General features: G+C 41.3%; 2 protein-coding genes across 8 annotated transcripts in view; one reads left to right on the forward strand and one right to left on the reverse strand.

Annotated features, from left to right (window-relative positions):
* The first annotated feature begins 8,286 nt into the window (after nt 1–8,286).
* Nucleotides 8,287–13,243, forward strand: adck2 (aarF domain containing kinase 2). The gene is made up of 8 exons (XM_063479299.1): nt 8,287–9,576; nt 9,737–9,883; nt 10,022–10,150; nt 10,231–10,326; nt 10,433–10,711; nt 11,020–11,151; nt 11,706–11,759; nt 11,872–13,243. Exons 1-8 carry the CDS (start codon nt 8,710–8,712, stop codon nt 12,010–12,012), a joined length of 1,845 nt encoding a protein of 614 aa, XP_063335369.1. The 5' UTR covers nt 8,287–8,709; the 3' UTR covers nt 12,013–13,243.
* Nucleotides 13,244–13,364: 121 nt separating this feature from the next.
* srpk2 (SRSF protein kinase 2) overlaps nt 13,365–26,812 on the reverse strand; it is a 70,352-nt gene continuing 56,904 nt past the window's right edge. For 3 of the 7 annotated variants that reach the window (XM_063479292.1, XM_063479293.1, XM_063479294.1), the window contains 7 exons: nt 25,133–26,047; nt 22,565–22,665; nt 21,619–21,726; nt 21,448–21,517; nt 20,037–20,129; nt 19,656–19,748; nt 13,365–15,813 (listed from right to left, as the gene is read on the reverse strand). In XM_063479292.1, coding sequence (XP_063335362.1) covers nt 15,629–15,813; nt 19,656–19,748; nt 20,037–20,129; nt 21,448–21,517; nt 21,619–21,726; nt 22,565–22,665; nt 25,133–26,047 — 1,565 coding nt within the window. In that variant the 3' untranslated portion in view covers nt 13,365–15,628. The remainder of the gene's footprint in view (nt 15,814–19,655; nt 19,749–20,036; nt 20,130–21,447; nt 21,518–21,618; nt 21,727–22,564; nt 22,666–25,132; nt 26,048–26,812) is intronic. The other 4 variants (XM_063479295.1, XM_063479297.1, XM_063479296.1 and 1 more) reach the window with 2 other exon arrangements.

The raw sequence follows: 26,812 nt of genomic DNA on the forward strand, positions 1-26,812 counted from the left end.
ACGAGAAGACGATATTAAACAGCCTTCTGACATCTGAACTAGAGTGCTGGTTTGAAATGAAACCTGTCTGATCTGGTGAGATTATTTGTGGACTGACCGACTCTCATCTTAGATAAGATTTTATCATCCATTTTCAGTAAAGAATTTCTAATTTCACTTTTTATCACCAGTACGCACGCTCACACTGGGGCCATGTTAATATCAAGTCAATCTGATTTTGGATTTCAAAATAAAACCCCTTTAAATTTACCAAACGAGCTATACTTTCATTCACTTCAGGATGCTGTTAAAAGGAAAATTCCTGTTTCCACAAACTAATCGCAGCTCATGTTGACATCTATGTTAACACATAATCTAACAGTGGAGTCTGAAACAGCTTTTATAAAGCACCAGAGATGAAACACCGTACAGCAGTTTGCCAGACAACAGCTTAAGAATAACTTTAATGATCCCAGAGGGAATTTCATGGCTCACTATATGTATGAGGAGTGAAAAGCCTGATGGCCGTGGGTGTGACTTATTTTCTGTCTCCCTGTTTAACAACGAAGACAGACGAGTCCTCCAGGTACCATAAAGATGTTATAAGGTGAGCTGTTCAGAGTTGTTCAGGATGGTTTCTAAGGTCTTTATTGTGCATCTTTCAACCACTTCTCCCATTGTGTCCAGTCTGGTGATGGTCTTGAAGTAAGCTTTATCTAATGTGAAAAGTAATGGAGCCAGGACAGTCCAGTGGAGCCCACACGCTGCTTATTAATGCCCCACAAGTGCAATTCCCCTACCTGATATTGAAAGTGCTGTAGTATTATTTATTATCTATTCACCTTACAATATAACATCATTTGAATCAAGATTTGTTGACTGTTTAAGTGGTGCTACATGAATAAAACTGAACAGATCTAAAGAAGGTGTTCCTGAAATTTGGCTTTACTAGAACAGGGTGGATGGATGAGCACAGCCCTCTCAGCACAACCATATATATTAGGGTTTATAAACTTATAATCCATAACATATATAAAATACACAGTGACTTTAAAGAAATCAGTAAATACACAAACACTTCAACTGGTGCTTCCTCAGACTGCATGAGTAACAGAAACCACTCACTGTCGGATCTGTGAGTGCTAAAATTACACTGTTACTAGAGCCATCCAGTCGTTCTCTAAAAGTGAACATTAACTTTCTTAAAAGTGCTTTAAAAGTCCAAACACGCACAGCTACAAACATCTGACTGGCACTAACCCCTCTAGGTATCCTGACCACAAGGGCCAGTATATAACGGTATGCAACAAACAAACACAAATAAACAAACTCACTTAAACTGGAAGTGAACAAAAGCTGAATTTGTGTGAAACAGTATTTGCCTGCACATTGAGCATCGTTGTCTGCATATGTCATCATCATCATTTATTTGGTCAGTAGTAAAGTAACCGAGGTATTTCCCCTTTTTGAAATAAAAAATGTGTTAACCCCTGGACTAAAGAAAAAATGTTCCAAGTGGGCTAGGTGCTAATTTTCAGATGGTAGGTCTACATCTAGAATCAAAATGAGCACAAACATCAACAACCAAAGTGAAGCATTAAGACGAAACAGCAATGTCAAACAGGACCCACACATTTGCGCAACAAAATAGATGTAAATTGACTAAACTAAGACACAAATCAGACAAAAATAGATGCAGCATGATCACAAACAGACACGTGTTGGCTACATATTGATGCAAAATGACTAAAATCACACGTGCAACACTTTCTACATATTTGACAACAGAAGAAAAACACAAACAAAGTTGGGATGTATTTTTAATTTGAAATTTTTTATTTCATGCCGAATTAGATATTTTAAAAATCAAGCGCCAAATCACAAAGTCTCCTCCCTGTTTGTACTGTAAGGTCAAAACCCTACAGTACTACAGAGAACCCCAACAATCAAATGATCCCCCTCTGAGCAAGCACTAGGCGACAGTGGAGAAGAAAAACTCCCTTTAACAGGAAGAAACTTCCAACGGAACCGGGCTCAGAAGGGGCGGCCATCCGCTGCGACCGGTTGGGGGGGATGGAAATCAAAAAGGAGAGGAAATGGCGTGAACAACAGTTGTTAAAATTTGGATTTGAGGGCCGATCAAAAAGTTTATGGTGATGCTTTAAATTTTGATTTGGTGCTAAAATTCTGCTTCATGATTTTAAAAGAAGCAGGGCAGTGGGGAAAAGCCAGAATGGTCATTTTAATCATCTCTGGCTTTAGTGAACCACCTAAAGGGTTTTCGCAGAGCTTTTCCCACCGTTGAAAAAAACCTGGAAAATTTGGACTTTTTGGGAGGACTGGGGATGACTCCGAGGCGGATTTTTAGATGCTTTATCAGAGCCTCATCAAAAGACGAATCATTCGCCATCGCAGCATTTAAGACACTGTCTGGGGAGCCAAACTCCTTGATGAGGGATTTGGCTAGTTTCTTTATAAACTTTTTCTTGTTATTCATCAGACTTGTGTCGGACTCTGTGCTGCTGAGTTCAGGCTGTATCAGATCTCTCAGACGGTTGATGACCGTCTCTAGTTCTTCTGACAGAGACACAGGCTGTTTGGTCTTAGATGTAGATTTTTTGATGACTCTCATCATGAGGATAAAGGCGAGCTCACTGGAAATTTTCTCAGCATCAGAAGATGACACTGACACAGAACGCATCTCTGACATATCAGAAGACTCCTTGAGAGAGCCTGAAACGCTGGCAAAGCATTTTTTGGGAGAAGTGCTCCCAGATTTTGGTGTTTGAGGTGTCTGATCAGATACCAAAGAGGATTTTTCTGGGGAAATGCTCCCAGATTTTGGTGCTTGAGGCGACTGATCAGGTGGCAAAGAAGATTTTTCTGGGGAAATGCTCCCAGATGTTGGTGCTTGAGGCGACTGATCAGGTGCCAAAGAAGATTTTTCTGGGGAAATGCTCCCAGATTTTGGTGTTTGAGGCGACTGATCAGGTGCCAAAGAAGATTTTTCTGGGGAAATGCTCCCAGATGTTGGTGCTTGAGGCGACTGATCAGGTGGCAAAGAAGATTTTTCTGGGGAAATGCTCCCAGATGTTGGTGCTTGAGGCGACTGATCAGGTGCCAAAGAAGATTTTTCTGGGGAAATGCTCCCAGATTTTGGTGTTTGAGGCGACTGATCAGGTGCCAAAGAAGATTTTTCTGGGGAAATGCTCCCAGATGTTGGTGCTTGAGGCGACTGATCAGGTGCCAAAGAAGATTTTTCTGGGGAAATGCTCCCAGATGTTGGTGCTTGAGGCGACTGATCAGGTGCCAAAGAAGATTTTTCTGGGGAAATGCTCCCAGATGTTGGTGTTTGAGGCGACTGATCAGGTGCCAAAGAAGATTTTTCTGGGGAAATGCTCCCAGATGTTGGTGCTTGAGGCGACTGATCAGGTGCCAAAGAAGATTTTTCTGGGGAAATGCTCCCAGATGTTGGTGCTTGAGGCGACTGATCAGGTGCCAAAGAAGATTTTTCTGGGGAAATGCTCCCAGATTTTGGTGCTTGAGGTGTCTGATCAGGTGCCACAAACGAGTTTTCTGGGGAAATGCTCCCAGATGTTGGTGATGGATGTGATGGAACAGATTCTTTACCACTGCCATCTGAATCTGTGCTTTTTGCCTTTGTCGGGGTCCTTGTTCTTTTAATAAAGTTCTGGATGTCTTCCACCACCACAGAAACCTTGTCCTCAATCATTTGATTTTTGTCTTCGTTCTCCACCCAGAGTAAAAGCTTTTGTAAAAACTTTTCTACTGCGTCTTCTACGAGGACGTAGAGGACTTCAGCGGAAAAGGGACGCTTTGAGCCATGTGTTGGTTGTGGAGTCCTGGAGATGACTGTGTCAGAGAGGGATCTACCCATTAGAGGCACAGGGATTTGATACAGTCGGTCCGTCATAAGCAGATCAAACACTTTCCCTGTCAATTCCACAGTAAAATCTCTGCTTGCTCCACTATTTATAAAGTTTTCCAATGTTTTATGGACGATGAAGCGTTCTTCTTTCTTTGTTAATTTGTCAAACAACTGATCAATGTCTGATCTAATGGTGTCAAATTCAACTGGAGAAGAACGTATGTAGCGAAGTGTGTTTCGGGAAGGGGCTCGATGAGCTTCTGTGCTCTGGGGACGAGTTTCTGGGACTGACCCTGGGAGGCTGAAAACCATACTTTCATCAGAGGACGCTGTTTCATACTTGTGGAACTTGCACATGTTTTGTAGACAAACAACAAATTTACTGTTTGTCTTTATTATTTGTCTCAGCTCTTTTTTCAGTTTTTCAAACTGTTTTTTCGCAAACATGGAAAAGCGGTGTTTGCGTGCTTTGAGCCCGGAGTGTGAGGTGGATGACAAACATTTGGAGAAGAAGTCTCTCACCTTGTTGATAATTAATCCTGCATTAAAGGCAGGTTTGGGTAAGCTACATGTCTCACAGAGCTCTTCACTGCTTGAATCTATGTTCCCAAGTATCTCATTTAAAAAGTCAGCTGCAACCACTCCTACTGGGGCTGGAGCTCGGATACTTTGGCTTTCTGCAGTTGTTTTTATTTTGTCTTGTTCTGTTAGAACTGATTCTTGTGGGAGCTCAGTTTTTTCCTCATCCTCATCTTTTTCTGTCATCTCTCCATCTGAGCTGCTTGATGACAGAATCGCAGAAATCTCTGCGATTGCTGATTGCACTGGTATCTTTGAATCCGTACTTTCTGTACCGGAATCAGACCCACTTAAATCGCACCGGCAGCGCAGCTTACGTGCTACATGCCTTTTAAGGCACGAGGCAGCGTGACAAACCATGCGGTGCAGCTTTTCAATACTACTAAATTTCCCGCTAACATAAACGGCGGGGTCTTGCGGGAGCTCGGGGCTTTTTGTAATGAGTTCAATTGCTGAGCTGAGCTTTTCGGAGATCTCTTCCTCAACCATCCGTGTCAACTCGTCAGCGCTCTCGTGTCGCTGTTTCGGGACATTAAGAGCTCTGGCGATGGCGGCTGAAATCGAGTCTCCGAGGGACGGGCTTATTTTTCCCCCATACAAAGGCTCCGGACCTTCCCTCGAAATGCAATCCTGAATAATAGGAAGGGCTACTTTCAGGATTCTGCTAGTGGCAATCTGAATGATTTCACAAATCATATCAGCGAGCACCGCTCGGACGCCCGAGTCGCATGTGCCATTTTCGATCATGCGCCAGTTAACTTCAGAGAGCCTTTCAAAGCACCTGTTGATAGGTGGCATAATGTGGTCTGCTATGACCACGATTGAAATCTCATTTTCGCTGTGTGTTGCCATTATCGTGTCACAAATGAGATTTTCTTGTTTTGAGAGAAAGGTGTGAGAATTTTCTTGTTTTAGAGAACGCCGACTGTTGAACATTTGCAAGCAGATGAACACTGATTTGTCTGTCTGAGAGCCCCTATTTAAGGGTTTGGCTCCCTGTGACGTGGCTGACGGATCAAAGCAAAAGCGAATTCCTTTGATCTGCCAGTGATGTCACAAAAAAGTTGTTGGCCCACTATATCCCAGGATTCATTGCGAGTCAAAGGTTTAAGAAAAATGGCGGACGGTCGAAGCGAAGCGGTCCAGAAATAAACTCTCAAAAGTAAGTACTGGGCTTTTATCTCACTTCAACTATACAGCGGTACAAATGTTAGCATAACAAAAAGTCTTAAAAAGTCACATTTAGCGAACCTTCGGCTAGGTTACGTGACGTTAGTGATATCCCGACCACCCCGCGGCTCTTTGGTCGTTTAGTTAGTTTAGGTTTCTGCCGAAGCTGGGTCTGTTTTTCGGTGTGAAGCCAAACGTATTTAAACGTTTTAGGAAACACCGAGCAGATGGTTGACCAAATATCTTGCCCGCGAACTGTGGTGAGGGCCATGCTGTGCTGAAGTTTGTCCTTAAAGAGCTCTCATCCTGTATAAACCACTACTAATTATACAGGCAGTAGATGGAGAAGTCCTCCTCCTGTTTCCTGCTGTTTTTGTCATCCTTATATCAAACAACCTGAGTCTGTCACCTTTGTTATAAAGACCAACACTCTGCAAGATCATGTCCTGTTTTTCCTTCCTCTGATTAAAATACATCAAGTGTGTCTTTGTGATTATAAGAGAAAACTGTTTTCATCCTGCAAGTTAGCAGATATTTGATAAACTTCTGCTGTTTTTGTTGCTAACTGCCATGGTTGATTTCCTTCTGCAAGTATCCAGAGTCAGACGAGACTGAGAAGGTGAGAGGAGTCTGGGCAGAGGCTCTCCACCCCTGATGAGACACGAGGATAGACCCAGGACAGTGTGTGAGGAAGAGGAGGAGAAAAAGGAGCCAGCAGCAGCTGAGAGATGCAGAGGAGAACGGGGGGAGTGCAGACAGCTCTCTGTAGTTGAGGGACTGCTAAAAACATTGAAAATGCTTTCTCGATATTTGCTTCCTGTATTTGCAGAAGTATCTCCAACACAAACTGTAACAGCTGCATACAGGGAACCACTCACTGATGTTTATCCTGCAGGACAGGATCTGACTGGGAAAGAAGGAAAAATGAGGGAACCACGGACAACTTTGATAATGGTTTGATTTATCCAGAATATATTTAGTTCAGATATTGTTTTCATCACAGTGGGATTGTGCTGGTTGCAGTGGGGAAAGTATGCAGCTCATTTAAATACAAAGAGCTGTGAAAAGTTGTCCATTCATAAAGTGTGTTAGTATTTTATAAGGATGTAATGTTTCTGTATCATTTCTCTCCTTTTAGAACCTCTTACCCAAACATCAGCCTGTTTAATGCTCTCATATATTCAACATCTTAGGTAAATTATACTGCACAGTTTTCTCATCAATAAAAGAATATTTACTGCATCAGTGTGTCTTCATTTCATCCGAAACACACAAGGATCAAATCTCTGACTTTATTTTAATGTATACCTTATAGATCCCCGTGGAGAAATTGCTCTTTGCATTACCTCAGGGTAGCCACTGATTTGAATGTAACGTTCTCCCAGATACATCACACGGAGCTGAAACGACAGTTGTCTCCGCTAAAAGTCAAACAAATGACATCAAATAAAGATTTTCTCTATTTCTGTCCAACATGCCGTCCACCACCGCTGTAGCTGTCGCGGTTGCTTGGCAACAGAAACTGTTGTAGGCTTGACCGTCAATTCACTTCCGGTCTTCTCAGCCTTTGAAGGATCCGGCTCTGTGACGTCACAGCCACCCTGGTAACTCCCAACAGCTGAACGACAAGTACTGATAAATGTTTCTCTGCACTCTGTGAAATCTAATATTGTGTTTAATTAAAAATATTAAGAAGCCTGAACTTTAAAAAAAAAAAAAAAAATCAACTTGTTATTAGAACTCAGTTTAATTAAATTTGCAGTTCTTTTTATTCAAGAAGCTGATCAACTCAGTTTATTTGAGTAGTGTTAAATTATAAAAACTAAGTAAGCTTTGTTTTGCCCAAAAATGGATCCTGACCATCCTGAAAAGTTGCCGGAGGTACTTGATTCAGTCCTCAGGATCGGTCAACGACGTAAGTCCTCTTCTGAGCTGAGTCAATAGTAACACCAAGGTTCTTGATAGGTTTGGCAAATGTAACAAGTGGACCCAAGTTTTCCATAACACTAGGTACAATTTTTTTAGGAGCACAAACAAGGACTTCAGTCTTCTCTTCATTTAGCTGAAGAAAGTTTTCAGCCATGCAACCTCTAATGGAGTCTATGCAAAATCTGTAGCTTGGAAACATCTTGGGGCTTAAAGGAGATATATAACTGAATATCATCTGCATAGCAGTGATAAGAAATATCCTTAAAAGTGCTCAATAAATGCTGAAGAGGAAGTAAATACAACAACATTTCCAGCTCATTCAACATTTTTAACTTAACATTCAGCAGTTATTTCATTTTAGCTCAAAAACATTCAGCTATCAGCATTCACACTGCAGTTTCTTCAGAAAATGCATTTTCTAGTATTATTAATCGTGTGCTTTTGCAAATAATAATAATAATAGGAAGAAGCGCCTACAACAGACTGCGCACGCGCAATAGGGAGGTTAATTTGAGCCATTGCTTCTGCAAGTTAAGTTGAGAAAAATTATAATTTCTTAAATACAGAAGCGTGACACGAGACAGACCCACACTGTGTGGGATAAGAAGTGCAGACACGAGAAACTAAACGTGTTTTTATTGTGTTTTGAAACGCAATAGCTGAAAGTTTTTTTTCGTGATTGTCACTGCACCTTTAAGATAAAACCACGTGACCTTGTTGCTATAGCGTCATATCCGGACGTAGACTGTCAGTGCAATGTTTCCATAGATGTTGTGTTATCAATGGAAACGAGGAAATACACATTTAATTAGCTGGCACAGCAACGCCAGCTGAAGCATTAAATGTCTGGTTTGTCCACATAAGTAAAAAGAGTCATCGAGTTTCTTCTCGTCTGTCAAGAAACTGCAGTAACTACCGAGTACCGTAAGTTCAAATATTGCTACCAAATTGGAGAAAAATAGCTAAGTATGCTTGTAGCCTATTGTAGCGCCAATCTAGTTTGCATCTTTACTTTAAAGTGTAATCCTCTGGGTAAAACCTGCAGTGTTTACCAAGAGAGCAAAGATCATATTTTACAGATGACTCCTAAAAGGTGTTTCGCAATACAAAACTAGCACATGTGGATCCGTTCAGCTGCTGGACTGAGCTAGCAGCTGTGTGACATGATGATCACGATAGCCTTTGGAGCAAGCGGAGCCCTCCTCAGCTTGAGGTGCACTTTGCAGAGAGCAGGCTCCTTTGCAAGACTTGGACTGATTCAGAACACCAGATCCGGTTTTGTTAGAAGGGGGCAGATTTTAACCCGCATACCCAAGATTACACTGCTATGTTGGGGTGCAGTCAACGGTTCTTTAAGTGCAGTCAGATGCCAGGAAGCTCTTGTTCAACCCCAGGCTTCGGAAAAAAAGTCTTTGGCTAAAATCCAAGTGCACAGATTTCTATTTTTTCTTCGCCTCAGCTTCCGGGCGTTGGTTCTGCTCTTCAAATTCGTCCCCCTTCTTCTCCTTTACCCCTTGGCTCTGGTGTTTACCCGCTGGATGCCTCATTGGCTTGATGCTTTGCTGTGGGTGACTGAGACCTCTGGTCCTACTTTCATCAAGCTGGGGCAGTGGGCTAGTACTAGACGAGACATCTTCTGTCAAGATTTCTGCAACCGTTTCTCCAGGCTCCACGTCAAGGTACGCCCTCACTCCTGGGCTCATACCAAGCAGTGCCTCCGGAGGGCTTTTGGGGAGGGCTGGAGAAGGGTTTTGGTGTTTCGGAGTAAAGAACCGGTGGGATCAGGATGCATTGCACAGGTATACCGAGGCTGGGCCAGGGTGGACCAAGTGGAGGACCCAGCTTTCCAATCAATAGTAGAGGAGATGGAAAAAGACGATTTGTTGGAAGCCTGGGAGATCCCTGGTTTAGGGGGCATGGCAAGATCGCTGAGGGAGCTCTGGAGGGGGAGCGGGGAGGAAGAGAGCAGTGAGGACAAAAGTCTGCTAGATGGTCAGCAGGAGGAGCGCCTGATACCTGTGGCAATCAAGGTCAGTCTTGCAAGATTGTTTCCCCTCCTACAGATTCACATCACAGTCATGGAGTGTAAATAAAGGAGAACACGCTGTATGATTTTTTTTTTTTTTTTTTTTTTTTCTTTTTCTTGCACGTTATGTTGGGTGTGTATAAATTGTATCCGGTTCGTTGTAGGTGGTCCATCCAGGAGTGAGGAGACAAGTGGAGATAGACCTGTTGCTCATGAAAGCAGGTAGTTGGCTTCTGCACTGCCTGCCTGGACTCAAATGGCTCAGTATGTGTGAGATAGTGGAGGAGTTTGAGAAGCTCATGACCAAACAGGTGATGTAAAAATATTCAGACTCCTACATTTAACCTGGCACAAGCTTTTTTTGACTTTGCACATGACTTTTAAATAGAGCTTTAGCATTCTGTGTACTAAGACAGGTCACACTTAAGTGCGATTTCCGTGCGTTTTAGATTGATCTCCGTTTTGAAGCCAGAAACATAGAGCGTTTCCAGACGAATTTCCGTGATTTTGATTATGTGAAGTTCCCTACTCCTTTGCGACCATTTGTCACCAGAAGCATCTTAGTGGAAACCTTTGAAGTGAGTATAATGATCTGCAAGTAATTGAGGTCATTAAATGATGACAGCATAGTTCAGTTAATATTCAGCCTCGTTTTCAGGAGAGTGAACCCATTTCAAACTACTTGAGCTCTGAGGTACCCAAGGAAGTGAAGCAGAGGATAGCCAAGATGGGAGTAGACACGCTGCTGAAAATGGTAAGATCCACAACCCAAGGCAGTTGGTGTAAACAATAAATGTTTTATATACTTAAGGATGTGTGCAGAATGCTGTCATGTGACAATGTAAACTTCTTTATTCCAGGTTTTTTTGGATAACTTCGTCCATGGGGATCTTCATCCAGGCAACATACTTGTCCAGTGTCAGGGTCCTCTCGCTGGATCGGGAGACGGTACTGGTATTTCAGGGGAGCACCATGGGAAAACCACGCTCACTGATTTGTTGGACACGGTGGTGGTCAGTGTTAGACCAGCGCCGTGTCCTATCCAGCTGGTCTTGCTGGATGCTGGCATCGTAGCCCAGCTCAGTGACCGCGATCTTGCCAACTTTAAGGCTGTCTTCACAGCTGTGGTGCTGCGTCAGGTAAGAACCGACGCAGGAAAATTTTTTTAGCTTCTTTAAGATGTACTTTATGCCATTTTATGTAAATCTTCTACATAGGCAACAGCCTACAGCACTTGGACTAAGTGTTGTGGGGGTGTCTGAATGAAACTGTGAGGAACATCAATGTATAAGCTGCCTAAATGTGAATGAGAACATTCTTTAACTAATCTGCGATGACAATACGTGTTTGAACAGTGACACAGCTTTGGTCATTTGTACACCACCACCCATGAAACAGTCACAGAATTTCTTGTGTGGCTTTTTTTTTTTTTTTTCTTTTGTCCCAGGGTGAGCGTGTGGCAGAGTTGATTCTGAATCATGCCCGAGCTAATGAGTGCAAGGATGCCGCGCTGTTTAAAAAGGAGATGGCTGAGCTGGTGGATCATGCCCTCAGCAGCAACACCCTCTCACTGGGAAAGGTATGAACCAACATTTGCATTGTGTTATGACCAGGATGATGATGGTGGTTAATGTAATACAGTAGAAGACATTAGAATATTATAGAATACTTTTATTTTTAAATTTAGCACTCCTTTTGTGATTCCAGCAACTTGATACATGTCTATTGTGTATCTATTGTTTGCTTTTATAATTTTTAATCGCTTTCTTCTTCACTACATCTTTCTGATAAATGAAAATGTGTAGATAAAATAAATTGGCCTCAATATAAATTCATGCAAAACTATTCTTATCTAAAAACCTTCTAATGAAGTAATAAACTGTACGAGAGGCCTGATCATAAAAATCCAAAACCAAAGCTGTTGTGAATTTGGCCAATCCAAACTCAAATCAGTTGTTGGTTTTCATTTTTGTGTGTGGAGTCAATGTCTTTGTCGTATGTGGAAGTTACATAAGCTATGAGGAAAGTTAACACAAAACACCTAGTACACTATGGACAGGCTTCATTACATAATCAGTGATTTTGATAGCGGTTACATAGTTCATTGCTGGGGTTTTTTTTCTTTGCTTGCAGGTCCAAGTAGCTGACTTGCTCTCCAGAGTCTTTGGCCTGCTCATCAAACACAAGGTATAACATCACCAGGTTTTTATACTTTTTTTTTTTTTTTTTTAATATTGACCTTAACAGAATCTCTTATTTATCTGTCAAATATGTATTTTGCTTGTCACCGTGTTTCCAGGTCAAGCTGGAGAGCAACTTTTCCTCAATTGTTTTCGCTATCATGGTGCTGGAAGGCCTGGGAAGGTCTCTCGATCCCAACTTGGACATTCTGGATTTAGCCAAACCCCTGCTGTTGAAGAACTGTGCCTCGCTGCTGTGACGCACACACAAAGGAGGCAGCTGTATAATAAATGTACACACAAGCGTAGTATGCCTTTAGTGGATCTACAGTTCATCCTCATATTACCATGACGTTTAGGCTTACAATGCAAGATATTCCTGTGTGGCATACACGTCTCCTCCACATTTCCATAGTGGTGATACCAAAATATACCTCATTACATGGTCAAATTTGTGGGTATTCCCACTTTTATCACTCTTATTAGGAAATGTGTTATCTGTTTGGCTAAAATATCCACTACACCCCTTGTAGTTTATTGCAGGCTGTTGGCTGAGTCAGAGGGGGGAAGGAAGTGGCACCAGAGGGCATTTGTTGGGATTTACGATCTAAAACAAAATACTGCTAAAATCACATGTTGATATTTTAAAGCACATTTTAATGTTTAATGACTAATATTGATCTCAGGACATCTATTATCACTCCATCCTTTATTGAATCCTAAAAATGTAATTTAGTGGACCATGTTTGCTTCAGTGTGAATCACAATGTACTGTATCACATTCTTATACACTAGGTTGACAATATGTTGACTCATTGTAACAAACACACAAAACTGACCTGGGTATTGTAGCATACACTATATTGCAGAAAGTATTGACTCATCTGCCTTCACGCGCATATTGAACTTTCATATTGTTTAATATGTGGGCCCACCCTTTGTCGCTATAACAGCTTAAAGTCTTCTTGGAAGGCTTTCCATAAGGTTTAGCAGTGTGTTTATGGGAAATTTTGACCATTTCCAGAAGCACATTTGTGAGGTCAGACACTGATGCTGGACAAGAAGACCTGGCTCACAGTCTCCACTCTAATTCATCCCAAAGGTGTTCTGTTGGGTTGAGGTCAGGACTCTGTGCAGGCCAGTCAAGTTCTTGCACAGTCATGTTGGAACAAGAACAAGAAGCTCTCTATGCACTGTTCTTGAGCTAATCTGAAGGCCACATGAAGATTGTGTAGGTCTGTAGCGACTGACTGTGCAGCAAGTTGGTGACCTCTGCACACTATGTACCTCAGCATCCCATGATCTAATTGCACATATAATACCGCTAACAGCAGGGAAATTATTTTATAGACCTGTGACAGCGGAAGTGCTTGGAACACCTGACTAATGATTTGGATGGGTGAGTGAATCCTTTTGGCAATATAGTGTATTTTTGAAATTATTAGATTGAATGTGAGTTATTCATGTCAATAAAAAGAGAACCTGTGGTGACTTTGTTTTCTATTCATTCGATGCCTTTAGTTTGTGATCATAAGTTCACTGGACATGTTTGGGTCGACTGCTGCCAAGTGCAACTTCAGAGCAGAAAATTCACTGCATCAAGGGCACAGGATCCATTAATTTACAATTTTATTAAATCTGTCAATGAAAAACAGACAAGACGCGATTCTGTCAATGTCATCAGGAAGAACAGTCAGCATGGCTGAGAGTGAGTTCAGGAGGTTTTGGTGAAAAAGAAACCAAATAAAATAATAAAAAGAACCTCATCACAAAATCCTTTATTGCAAAACTGTTGAATTTTTTTTTTCCCATCACCATCAAGGGCCTGGACAAAGCAGCACTATTCAAGTAGGGAGGGAGGGGAGAGGTGCAAAGTGTAAAAAAAACAAAACAAAACCTCTCAATAATAATAATCATCATCATCATTAATAATTGCAATGAAAGAAGAAATAAAAACATCTCTAACAGACAAACACAATCACCTCAGTATAAGACGAGATTCTGTTCACGGTCACGACAACCAGAGAAAAGTTTTCTTTTTTTCCATTTTTTTTAAATGAATTAAATAGTTTTTAAAAATATCTCACCATTTACTTATACTCATCTTTTGTTTTCATTTATTGCGAAAAAATAGGCAACTGGACTAATTGTGATGATGCGAGTTTGTGGTTGTCTGTGTGTTTGACAGAGCATTACAGATTAAGTAGAGAGATACAGTGGAACGTCTTGGAGTGTTGGCACTGAGAGCAGCAGCAGTGTGTGGCAATGCAGTACTCTCGTCCAGCCACCAGGTGGTGCAGTTCAGTCTGAACATTCCTGCAGGGTTGAGCTGTGGCAGCCCACCCAAAAACAAACAAAAACAAAAAAACACTATATCAGAGGAAGTCAAGTTCTGCCAACAACCACCTCTGTATTTTCTAACTTCTTCTTCTTCTTTTTTTTTGGAATGATGCTTGCGTGTTGAAATGTCGTCCACGGTCCGCTGTGTTGCCAAATCTCAGTTCTATATACAAAGGTTTCAAATCCCTGAAGGACATCTACAAAGACAAGTGCAACCTCCGTGTGACCATCCCATTTCTGGAGAAGCTCAGGAAAGAAAGGGTTTCTTTATAAGGGCAAAAAGGGGGGAATAGTACCAATAAGTTCTGGTAAACGTGCCACAGTAGGAATTAACAGAAGTGTTCTTGGGAATAAAAGTCAAGGAATGATGGATCAAGATTTAGGAATGTCAAAAGCTGGTGGAGAAGGAGACTGTAAAGTAGCCACCTTCATTTTGGGGGTGGGGGGATGGGGGCACCAAAATATCCTAACCTAATGTAAATCTTTCTAACAGAATGTCCAAGAGGTGTGATGAAACAGGAAACAAAGCATCCATCATTTGTTTGTCATATCCCTTCATGCTGCTCCTTCAGTCTTCTCCATGCATTGTTAAAAAGAGTCTCTAAAGACCAAGCAGTCCTCCTCTTTGTTAAACTGATTGTATTTTTGCACAGCACACACTGTTTCTGTCCTCCTGTCAGTGTGCTGCCCCCTGGAGGACTGGCTGCCCTCCAGCTTTCTGCAGCAGCCCCCGGGCAGGATCATGACGCTCATTTAGGAAGGGGAGAGAGTCAATGTGGGGAAACAAACAGGTCAGATGGGTGTTTTGGGATTCTTGGAAGAAATTAGGGTGTAAACTCAGAGTCTGATATGGGAACTTCTTCCATGGTTAGGAAAGGAAGTTAGATTGGGGAAAAAAGACGAGGGTCTGTGTAGGCAGATCTTAAGCGCAGGCACGTACGCTCATTTTCACACATGCTCAATAAGACACACACGCACACACACACACACTCATCTGAGTTTGAGGCCCTGGCTGTGTAAAGGTCATGGCAGATGGAGCTGTGGGCCATCAGCAATGCATCAAGGCTACTTGTTGACTTTTCTTTCAAAATACTGAGAAGAACAGCAGCTGTCCATCGCCCGAGACAGATTTTTTAAAAATTATAATTAGGAAGAGACAGACAGATGTAAGAGACTGACCGGCATCCTGACGGCAGAAAAATAGAAGAAAGCACATTTCTTTCAGGCAGAGCCCAACTTCTCCCTTTTCCAAAGTGGGCAGCATTCATCCTCCAACAGTCTGATTGTTTTTGTCATTTTATCTCCACAAGTTCGTCTTTACATTCCTTTTGGGAAAGGAAATGTGGGAGTTAAGCATTTTCAGGTAAGCATGAAATGGATATGTGGGATAATGCATTAAGGAGGTCCTTCTCATCTGTTGCCAGCTTCTTTCCACATCGGGGTTCCAAAGGCTGCCACCAGGGTGGGGGTGGTGTTTGGGCTAACTGTTGGGTGGGCAGGGGGGAAGAGGAGGAGGGCGTTGCTCAGTGTTTGTGGCTAGGAGTTGAGCCACGGGTGATTGAGGCATTCGCCGGCCGAGGCCCTCTTCTCAGGCACCATCTCCAGCATGGGCAGAAGGAAGTGAGTGAACTGACCGGCGTCTTCGTGCGACCAGCCGTACTTCTCCACCAGCACGTCAAACAGGGACCACGGCTTCAGCTTGGTGATGTGCCGCAGTTCACCTGCAGAAGGCCACACACAGCAGAGTCACTGGCATGGTAGGATGAACTGCAACGTTTGAAAAATGTTGGTCCCAACAAATTAAAAAAAAAGGATTTCTTGAGGAAAGGAAAAAGACTGGTGGTATATAATGTTGACTTGTTTTCCACAAATGCCAGAAAAAACATGAAAATAAGCAAGATCTGGAATCCGTAGCCAAATCCTACTTATTTTCACCATGGTTTTGTTTTAGTACTCAGCAGAGCACAAACTGTGTGTTAATCTGCTAAAACTAACAGATGTGTCTGTGGCATAGTTGTTTTTGGCTTTTTTCTGGGATTTTCTGATCACGAGGAAAAATACAAAACACCACCAGCCGTATCCTTTAACTCTAGAAGCACCCAGCCATGCAGATATTACAGCTTTAGCTTTGGCCTCTGAGATTTCTGCCTTTTCTCCAGAACAGTGGAGTTAGAAAAAAACAATGGTGCCCAAATCAGTGAAATCCTGATAATTCAGCAGCAACATCTCGTTACAAAAACAGTTTAATTTCTGTTCAGAATTATTTAAAGAAAATGCAGCAGAAAAAGTCAACAGCATTGCAAAGTTCTTGCTCATAAGGAATAATCAGAGATTACCGTTGTTGTGAAATTGCTCTATACAAATAAAACTGCTATACACCATGTTTGACATTAGTAGGAAAACATGGCAGTCGGAAATAACTTTATTAAGTTAAAGTGAAAAGCATGCTTTGTGGTTTTTATTTTAAACATGACGCTATCCGTGTAGTTATTTATGAGTGCTCACTAAGAAACTATTGCAATGCAATTTAAAAATAACATTTTTTGTGGATTACTTGTTTACACTCTAACTCTGCTCCAATCAGCTGCTTGTTTATGTTTAAGGCTAACAGGGAAGTTCCAGAAGTGCCGTCTGGTGGACAAATTATGCAATATTAGCACTCATAACATGTCTGAAGGGTGTTTCTTTCATCTCTTCTCTACTTTTTAAATGTTCATGTATTGAACATTATAAATGTTGTTACCAAGATATCATCAAATAGCCAGTGTTAGCAATATATCGGTCCCTGTCAATATATTGTGATCTCCAAATATCCACTTGCTGTAGGGATTACTGCACAGCTGAATAGCTGTGTACCCGACTAGAAGTGACCAGTTATACATAATTTTCTTTATGCCTTGAAAAGCATTCAATTTGATATTTAAAATGGTGCAGGAACCTGCTCACATAAAACACACAATTTTTCAATTATTAAAAAGAAGCTTCTCGTGCATTGTCATGATTCAAGCATCATTAACAGGAAACTGACAACACTTTAATCACTGCCATGTCATTAGACAACCAGTCCTTGTTTAGTGTTAGTGTTATTGTACAAACAGGCTTATCACCTCAGAACAAGACTTGATCAGTTTTCAGACTTTTACCAGAGCCCTGAACTTTTCCAGACATCACCCAGCGGCTGATGCTGTCAGACCAGACATTACATGGTCTTTAACCTGTTAGCTCCCTAGTACAAAGAGTGTGTGTGCAGTCTGATTGAAGCCATATCAGAAAAACGCGGGTAAATGCATGGTGCAATCACAGTGAGCGAGAAGGTGTCGCGGTGAAGTGACTACAGCATTGTCACCCAAGCCAAATTTCTCCTGCTACATGTGAGAAAAGCAGCTGTGAACAATGTTCCCGCCGACATTATTAAGAGTTCATGTGTAAAAAGGCTTTAACATCATTACTGTGCATGCTGCAGGTATCAATACAGCAAACTTTAATCTAACAGTTGAAGATGTTGCTGCTGAATATTTTTAAAATGTAAACCATCCCCATGTATAAATACTGCTGGAGGCAAATCTATATTTTTTTCTTTTCTGGGTATTTTGGTGTACCGGTCATATAATCAGATGCCACATTAGGCTGTGATTATGCAGGCTTCAGCCAAACAGTAGCTGATTTCACTAATTACTTTGCCTCTCTCTGTGTTTGAAGGTTTGCTAATCAGTGAGGTGCTGTACCGATGGAGTGAAAACCTGCAGAGTCTTGGCAGAAAAATACACAATAACAGAGGCTACAAGAGGGACAGAAATAGCTAAAGACCTGGTGAGGTAACAGAAACAGAAGAGAAAAAAAAGGACGGTGTCTATTATTCAGGAGAGGAGGAAAACAAGTCTGACAGGGAAGCAAGCAAGTGTGAGCGAATGATTAATGATCGGAGCAATCGAGACCGAAGGTCCAGTTCAAACCACGGCTGCCATGGTAACCTCTTTTTCCTCTGCAAGATGGGAGAATGGAAACTGTTTCTCCAGCTTTGTGCAAACATTCATTAGGAAATGTGTTTTTTGTTAGCAGGATAAACCCTTACAGCTGTTATTCTTTCCTATGCAGAGATCGGGCCCGCATTACTACGAAACTTGAGTATAGTTTTTGCAGGTGCTTTTGTCTCCAATCAATATATCAGTGCACATGAAGTAAACAAGTTGGCAAGGCCGTCTGACTGCAACATGCAGTCGAAAGCTTCTTGGCAGACGTGAGAGAGACGGTGCGAGGAAGTCAGACCCGATTAACAGAGCACCCGGAGATAAAAGAGAGAACATTGAGACATCAAGTGCAGGCTCAGACCTCAGATAGAGACAGGATCAAAGGAGAAATATTCAGGTCTCATGACACATTAAGAAGAATATATGAGCAGAAAGGAAAACGAGATGGAGCGAAACTAAAAAGAGAATGAGTGAGAGAGTGCAAGGGTTATCAGCTGTATCAATCACATTCCATGAACTTACCATGCTCACAGGTGAGTAGGGTCAGAGAGGTGCATGACATACTAGAGAGAAGCCTTATGCACTGTCATTGCTACTAGTTTAACTGGCTTTACCTGGTCATAAACCTGTAAACTATTAATCCTAACTTTGATATATAGGAGGCACTGATTAAACACATTTAACTGTTTCTTTTGGAATTTACAAAGGACATAAAATTTATTTGTTGGTAGGGATATATAATAAAAATATGTCACTGTGTTGTCTGTGCCATGGGGGAAAAAATTGAAAGAAAGGCAGATGTGAAATATCAAAGTGTGACATAGATTTTAAATCAGAGGTAATTATAGCAAGCTTACATTTATCAGTCTGGTTAATAATAACTTATAATTTACAGATATTTAGTTAATGTGAATATTCAACAACCGTTCTCCTAGACAGTGATCACCTTCTGTATGAATTCTACTGACTAGCAGAGATCAGAAGTGATTCTTAACAGATATTTTTCCTATTAAATGCACATGTGGAGTTCTCTAGAAGTGCTTTTAAAATCCTTTTTATTTTGTTATTATGTTATGGAAATTTAATAGAATCTGGCAGTGTTTAAAATCCATTTATTGCACACATTTGTTTATTTTATCTGCTTTGAAAATCACTTCATTTTGATGTTTTATTGTCAATTCATTTTAGTTTTCTTGTTTCGAGGGTTCGGGTTTGCTCATTTCAGTTTTAAATGAATAGTTTTATTTATTTGGAGTATTTGCTGGTTCGGGATTTATGAAGTTCAGAACAGGCACCACAACATTGAATGTTAATCTGTCAGTCTTAATAAACAGACAAATCAATGCCTCCTGATGTTTGCTGGGTTGACAAATTTGACCACACTGACAGAGACTAAAGGTAAGGTCATTTCCTGTTTAACTCTGTTTTAGTTTAGTTATTTTAAAAAAAAGATAATCATTTTAGTTTTCTTTTAGTTGTTACTTTTTTCACATCTGTTGGTTTAGCTAACTATAACAGCCCAGCTCCTGACACACTACCGCTGTCCCTTTGGCTCACACTACCCTTAACCAGTCATCAACCACGGAGTCGTTTACCTTTCTTGGTGAAAAACTCTCGGCTGTACTTCCCAGCAGCGACCACTTTGCGTGGGACCTTCCCAAGGAGCTCCATGATCAGAGCGATGTGGTCTGCCCACCACCACATACGTCACAGAGGGAACAAGCACGGTTCAGCATTACGGCATGCACACACATCAACACGCACATACACTGGCTGAATGGTACCGACACACACTGATGCCTTGGGGTACACCGCAGACGCGCTTAGAGACCGATTGGTAATGCAGTGAGAAGCTTGTTCTCGATGTTTTAATCATACTTTCAAATCTGATTTTAAAACGGTCTGCCAGTGCATAATTTCTGTCCCTCTCAGACATCCGTGTGTCCCAGTCCCACCAGCTCTCTGGCCAGCGCTACCTCTTCTGTTGAAGAACTCCCGGGAATATTTTCCGGAGAGCGCAAAGTGCCTCGGAATACAGCCCAGCAGCTCTATGATGTGGGCTATGTGGTCTATGGAGGAGAGAGGCAGGTCGGAGGAGGGAGAGGAGAGAGAGAAAAAGAAAAAGAAGAGGAAGGGGGCAGGAAATGTTGACAAAGAAATAGAAATAGAAAAAGAGCAAAGCCAAAGACGGTAGAATTAATCAAAAGAAGGGTGAAACACAGTGTAAGAACATTGTAAATACAAAAAAGGGACAATTACAGGTACAAAACATTGAAAAAAGGAAGTGTGAGGTATAAAAAGACAGGGGGGGGCATAAGGAAGGGATAAAGAGAGGGAGGAAAAAGAAAAAAAAGAGAGTCAGACAGTAAAGGAAACAGCGTGTGTTAGTGAGCTGTGCCTCCACAGGTGAAGAAATGAAATGAATAAAGTGACATGTATTTAGATTCAGATCTGAACGAACTGGATTTTCAATCTGGCCTCAGTAGCAGGAGATCAAAGGTGACCCTCTGTAAATAAGCATGCCAGAATAAAACTGACACTGGCTTATTGCCTGTGCAGAACAGGAAGCAGGGAGCTAACTGTGTGTCACATGCACTGAGGGGAAAAAGAAACCCCCCCAAAACACAGCACAATGAGCTGAGACAGATCAAAGACCAGATGAGAGGAAGTGATAAAGAGAAATGTGGGGATGAAGCTGCACAGTTTGGTAATGTGACATGTTTTCGCGAGACATAAAATTTAGAAGAATTAGTATGATTAATGACTGGAGTCCACATGCAAAGGATGGAGAAAGACCAGAAAACAGATACATGTAATCTCACAGGACACTTGGCTAATGTTGGTCTAAGGTTTGAAGTGTGGGCTTGGTGTGGATGTGTGGAGGCACAGCAGCAGATTCAAGGGACAGAATTTAAAGTGGATAGAAGGATAAGGGGAGAGGGGTTGACTAAACTTTAAACTAAACTGATTTTGGCTATTTTTTTAAGCGCTAACAATACAAACTACCTTTTTTAAATTACAGCTTTTCTCCATTATCCGATAAGACACAAAAGCCCCAACATTATTGTATAGTGATAAACAAAAGTATATTTTTGAAATTCTTTTTCAATTCTTTATTCTATTCGTCCTTTTATGATTTCAGCTTTATTTTAAACTCAGTTTTAAATTTCTATATAAAGTTGATCAAATAGTGGAGAAAAACTGTGAAGCTAATTATTTACCCAGTAATATCAAACAGTTTAAACACTTTGCATCGAACATCTCAACACTAAACATCCAGTTTAAAGTTTTAAGATTAAAAATATTCAGCATTAATTCTCCAGTGGAAGCTGCTGCTCCTATATTTGGAAATAAAACAGTTTGTGCCATAAAGATTTAAATACTCACCCTCATCGCGGGAGTAGTCTTCTCCAGAGTGAGGCTCAAACAGGTAATCTCCAGTGGCCAGCTCAAATGCCTACAGGAGGACAAACTGAGTACGCCTCTCAACGACCGATTGCAAACTAGAACAGCTGCATATATGTATGTAATAATGTTATTCATGTGTGTTCTCCTCACCATGCAGGCGGTGCTCCAGATGTCAGCAGGAGTGCTGTAACCGGCTCCTATTAGGACTTCGATGGAGCGGTACTGCCTCGTCTGGATGTCCTCTGTAAAGTGCTTATGCTGTCCGCGAAATAAGAGGAGAGGAAGGATATTTGTTACTAAAAAATTTAATTAGGATTTATCAATAAAACATAGTCCCCTTCTTACATCTTGATATGTTTTCGTCTGATCAGGGTCCACTTGTGTTTCATCTTTGGAAACCAAACCCTGTTAAATTCTCGTGTGCAGTCCTGCCTTGCCGAGTGCAGCTGGCTCAGTGTGTGTTACAGGCTCGATCTAGACATGTGTGGGGTGCTTTTATTTACACTTTCATCTGTTGTTTTGTGAGACTGTGTGTAATTGTTGTGCGCAGGATTTGGGATCAGATTAGCGCATCTGAACGATGGGTTCTAGCGGCGTTAGCTGCTGGAACGCGCCTCCTGCCAGTACATTCGTTTCAACAGCCGGTCTCTAATAATGGCTGCTGCACAAAAAAAAAAAAAAAAAAAAATCCTGCTGAAAGCAGAGCTGTAATTGGACCACTGAAGGAAACTCAGAGTTCGATGTTATGCTGCTTCTTGTTTTTCTCTCTAAACCTCATTAAAATATCTGGACCTGTGCAACCTGTGGCGACTTGCCCGCCTACACAGGTTTCAAATATGAATTCTTACAGTGAATAACAATCATTTATAGAGGGTACACAGAATGCACCTCCAGAAACTCTCAGGCCTCTCTGAGTATGAATGTGAGCTATTATGTCTTTAAAAACTACAGCATAATGCACCTGTGGTCACCTCTGGTTACAGCCTCTGTACAACTCATTATTCTTTTTGTTTTCAACAGAAGATAAAAGGCTTCACCTTTCACTGTTTAAAAATAGTCAAAATAAAATAATATTAAACTCCAGCTGCTTTCTTACCACCCAGCATGCATTTCCAAGATCAGCGATTTTGACTCGAATAGAGTCTGCGTTGCGCGGATCTAGAGGGTTGATCAGAAGATCTGCAGCTCTGGCTCTGACTGTCAGGGGACATAACGGGACAGCGCAGGATTAACACATACAGTAAGAGACAGGGTTTATGCACCGTAATGTTCGAATAGGCGTGCATTTAAAACAAGGATCATTTGAGTTTTTTCTCTGGAAATCGTGCCAGTCATCAAGTTACATGAGCATCCACTGGCAGTATCACTAAGCCATGTAAAGAAGTAATGTGATGAGAAATTTGGCACCTTAATTCATTTACTGATACTAAAAAGAAGGCTGTAGATGGATGTTAGGTCAAAAAATAAAACCCTAAATGTATTTGGACACTAAAATGTAATAATGAGAAACAATATTATACTACAAAGTAATAACATAATACAAGGTAAAATCAAAACACAGCAGTGGTTATTCATGTTAGGGTGATCTATAAAAGTACATAATATGCCGGTCTCAATTTTTTATTTAAATTTATTATTAATATTGAGAGGAAGTCCAGCAAAACAAAATCGTGTCAATACTATATGAAAGCAATCAGATTAATGCAGATGAAAATAACTGACACGTAGTATTGGCTGTACATAGTGGTCTCATCATATACTCACTCAGTTTTTTTTTTAATATTTCAGGATATTATTTTTACACACTGCTAGGCTTCAAAGTTAAATATTAAAATATACTTTTAGAATGAATATTTTAAATGGATCAATAAATGATTGAAATTCCACTTTTTATTATTAATATTATTTTTAGTTTGAATGTTATATTATGTTTATTATACATATAAAATCATGCTGTGATATTTCAAATATGCTAAAATAAAAAAGTTTATGAAAAAACAAGATGGGACAACAGTAACACTTCAAAGGCAACTACAATAAGAGCTTACGATAACGGTTCCTAATAACGAGTTTAAATTTGTTCAACAAAGTTGTGTAGTTAGAACCACTGCACTGCACAAAGTTTACTCAGACTTGGACTTGTTTGAAGTTGGAAATAAATCCTGTAATTAAAGTAAAAGTTTAGAGGCAACTGGTGATACTGAATCACAACAAGGACTTCAGACAATCACTTCAGTGAGATCTTAAATAATGTCTGAGTGTTTCTGGGGGCCTTTTTAGCTTTTATTATGATGGGACAGTTGAGAGTAGACAGGAAAGCTGGAGGAGAGAGCTGTAGGAAATGCCCAGAGCTGTAGGAAATGCCCTATATCCCTCTGCAATAGCAGAGGGATATAGGTTCCTTTCTTCAACTCTATGAGCTATACTACCTGTTGTATGTTCCCTAACAATAAATAATGGTAGAAACTCTGAGGCACAAGAACTAAAACATATGTATTGATGGCGTGAAATGTTTTAAGCACTGTTGAGGTGAATAACAAGACTTTATAACAAGAAAAATGGTGGTAGCAGGAGAAATTGTAAATGGTATATTGTATTAAAAAGGAAATAAAAATGTATTCTTTCAGCTCAGACAAACAATGTTATTTTACCAGTCAGGACTTTTTTATTACCCAAAGCAAGAACACTAACTCAAACAAACAGTTTTGCACCAGACTATGGGGGAAATGAATTTACTGCTAAAGCAAATAGCATGAATAACCAGTAAAATTAGATAAAAAAAAAACATTAAATGGCTTTTTTTATGGGTTTCAAACTGAGGCAGAAATGAATAAAATGAATTAGTGCTACTGTCGATGTGCTTTAGTAATTGTCTTATGTTGAAGTGCTGTGTTAATACGTACACCGATGTGGTGAATTGTCACAGTGCTTACACAACAACGGGTAAAACTTTAAAATTAACTCATAGGCAGTTGTTTGACTTGATGGTTGTGTTGTAAGGAGATTGCTTGGCTGGTGTCTCTCTGTGCTGGAGCTATTGGGGAGTCTGATGAACTAAACCAATCCAGCTTAGTTAAGAGCAACTTTGTTGTTGTTGCCCGATGACATGGCCAGAGCTTGTGGATTATCAGACCATCAGTGGTTTAAATAGAGATAAGCCATTAATCAGCAACAAAGTCCAACTCATCTGGTCATAATTATCTCAAGAGCCACTTTAATAATGTTTAGTGAGTGTCTTTGTCAGGTCGCACACCTATCTAAGCATTTGCAGCAGTCTAAGAGCAAAGCTTTGTGGCAATTTCCAAGCGTCATTGGTCTCTTTTTTGCGGGTGATGCGAGCTAATGTCTCAGTGCTTCACATGACAGAGGTGTGCATGAGTCAATGGGTGAGAGAGATTGGAGTGGACAGTGCATTAGTGGGCGGTGGTCACAGTGTTTTAGCCCATCACTCCATCACAAAACAGTTACTGACATTTTTAATTTGATCACATCTGGCATATTAATTTTCATGTTATACCTGTACTGGATGGTTGCTACACCCACTATCATTAAAATCAGTACTATTTTTCAGCCATCGTCGCTTACATACTCAATATTAAAGTCTGAGTTTTGAAATTGCTAATTATGTGTGCAGTTCCGTTAAAAATCTGTAATCCTATCTTACCTTTCGGTGTGTCTCCCGTGCTCGAGGAGGACACGGTGCGACTGCGGTCTGCAGTGGGGCTGTTGGGTGAAGGTCCTGCTTCAATGTCTGCCGTACCGACACAAATGGTGTTTCCCGGCTCGGGATCCAGAGGCAAGTCGGGAAAAATGGGAATGGTACCTAGATGCCGCTCACTGGAGCCATTGGTGAGTCCTGGCTCTCCAAGCTCGCCGTTATACATCTCATAACCAGAGCTCAGAGAGTTGTCCCTGTCTGTGTAGCTGAGCTCAGACTCCACCAGGGGGCAGAGAAGAGGCTCTGGGGTGGGGGAAGGAGGCGGAGGCGTGCCTGGGTTTGGTTTCAGTCCCTCAGAGCCTAACAAAACATGGCCGTTGGTTTTGACCGAATTGGTTTTATTGTTGTGGGGTTTGATGGGGGAGGTGTTATCTGTGAGGAGGTCAGTAGCCGTGTCATCATCCTCATCTTCCTCCTCCTCTTCCTCCTCCTCCTCTTCTTCGTCCTCCTCCTCCCCCTCTTGCTTCTTTGAAACCTCTTCTTCCACCACCACCACCACCACCTCCTGCTCTGTTTTGCTCTCACTCTTTGGCTCCTCTGTCTCTTTATCCTCCTCCTCCTCTTCTTCTTCTTCTTCTTCTTCCTCCTCCTCCTCCTCCTCTTCTTCTTCTGCTACCTTCTCTTCTGTTTCCTCCTCCTCATTCTCATTCTCTGTCCCTTTTAATCCCTCTTCCTCCTCTGCCTCTTCTGGCTCAACCTCTGCTTGTGTTGGATCTCCGCAGCCTTCCTCTGAGGCGGGGGGAATAGGGGCATCTTTTTCAGCGACAGGCGTAGGCTCCTCTTCTTCTTCCTCCGCCTCCTCATCAGGGTCATCATCTGTGATGTGGGTTGCCTCGCTCTGCTCCTGGGGAGGCGCTGCACCTAAGATGGAGAAAAAAGTAAAACATTATAGACAGTTGGTGGGCGGGAGGAAGATGTACAGTAAGTGGAATCAGACAAGATGTAGGCAGAGAGAAAAGGAGCATGAAAAGAGAAGAAAGATCGGAGTGAAGGTAGCAAAGCGAGAATACAAGAATGAAAGAGGCAGAAGGTGCAGAGACAGAGGGTGGAGGAGGGAGACGGAGAAAGACGTTTTTCTTTCTTTCTTTTTTTTTCCCTCTCGTGAATCAGCCGAGGCTTCCATACACAGCAGGACTAGCGTGGGTTGAGTGATTGGAGCCAATCCACATCCTATTCATTCACAGACAGACTAAAACCAAAACCATACAAATACTCACACGTGACGCAGATCTGTCAAAGCCAAGATCTGCTCTGGGATAACTCAACTTCTAGCTATTCACAACCTGAATACAGTTTTTTTTTTTTAATTAATTGCTCACTTTTCCCTCAGTGTATTTGATTGGAAACAATAAATGCAACCAGAACGTTGCAGCTTGGCGATTACATCCCCGGGCTGCAGGAAACATTTCCTTTAGCTTAAATGGAGTCCAAATAAGAGATAACTAACAGATAAGGAACAGTTATCGGATGCGGAGAACAATATATGTTCGACTTTCTGCAGCTTGTCTTCAGGCTTCCGATTAACAGTGTTTTATTTTTTGCAACATTCAAGCCCGCCTGATAATCAGACTCATTTGCCAATTTGTCTCACTTAAATTGAGACAAAGTGGCAAATTAAGTTCATCT

The sequence above is a fragment of the Pelmatolapia mariae genome, linkage group LG7 (genome assembly GCF_036321145.2).
Source record: "Pelmatolapia mariae isolate MD_Pm_ZW linkage group LG7, Pm_UMD_F_2, whole genome shotgun sequence".
Taxonomy (NCBI): domain Eukaryota; kingdom Metazoa; phylum Chordata; class Actinopteri; order Cichliformes; family Cichlidae; genus Pelmatolapia; species Pelmatolapia mariae.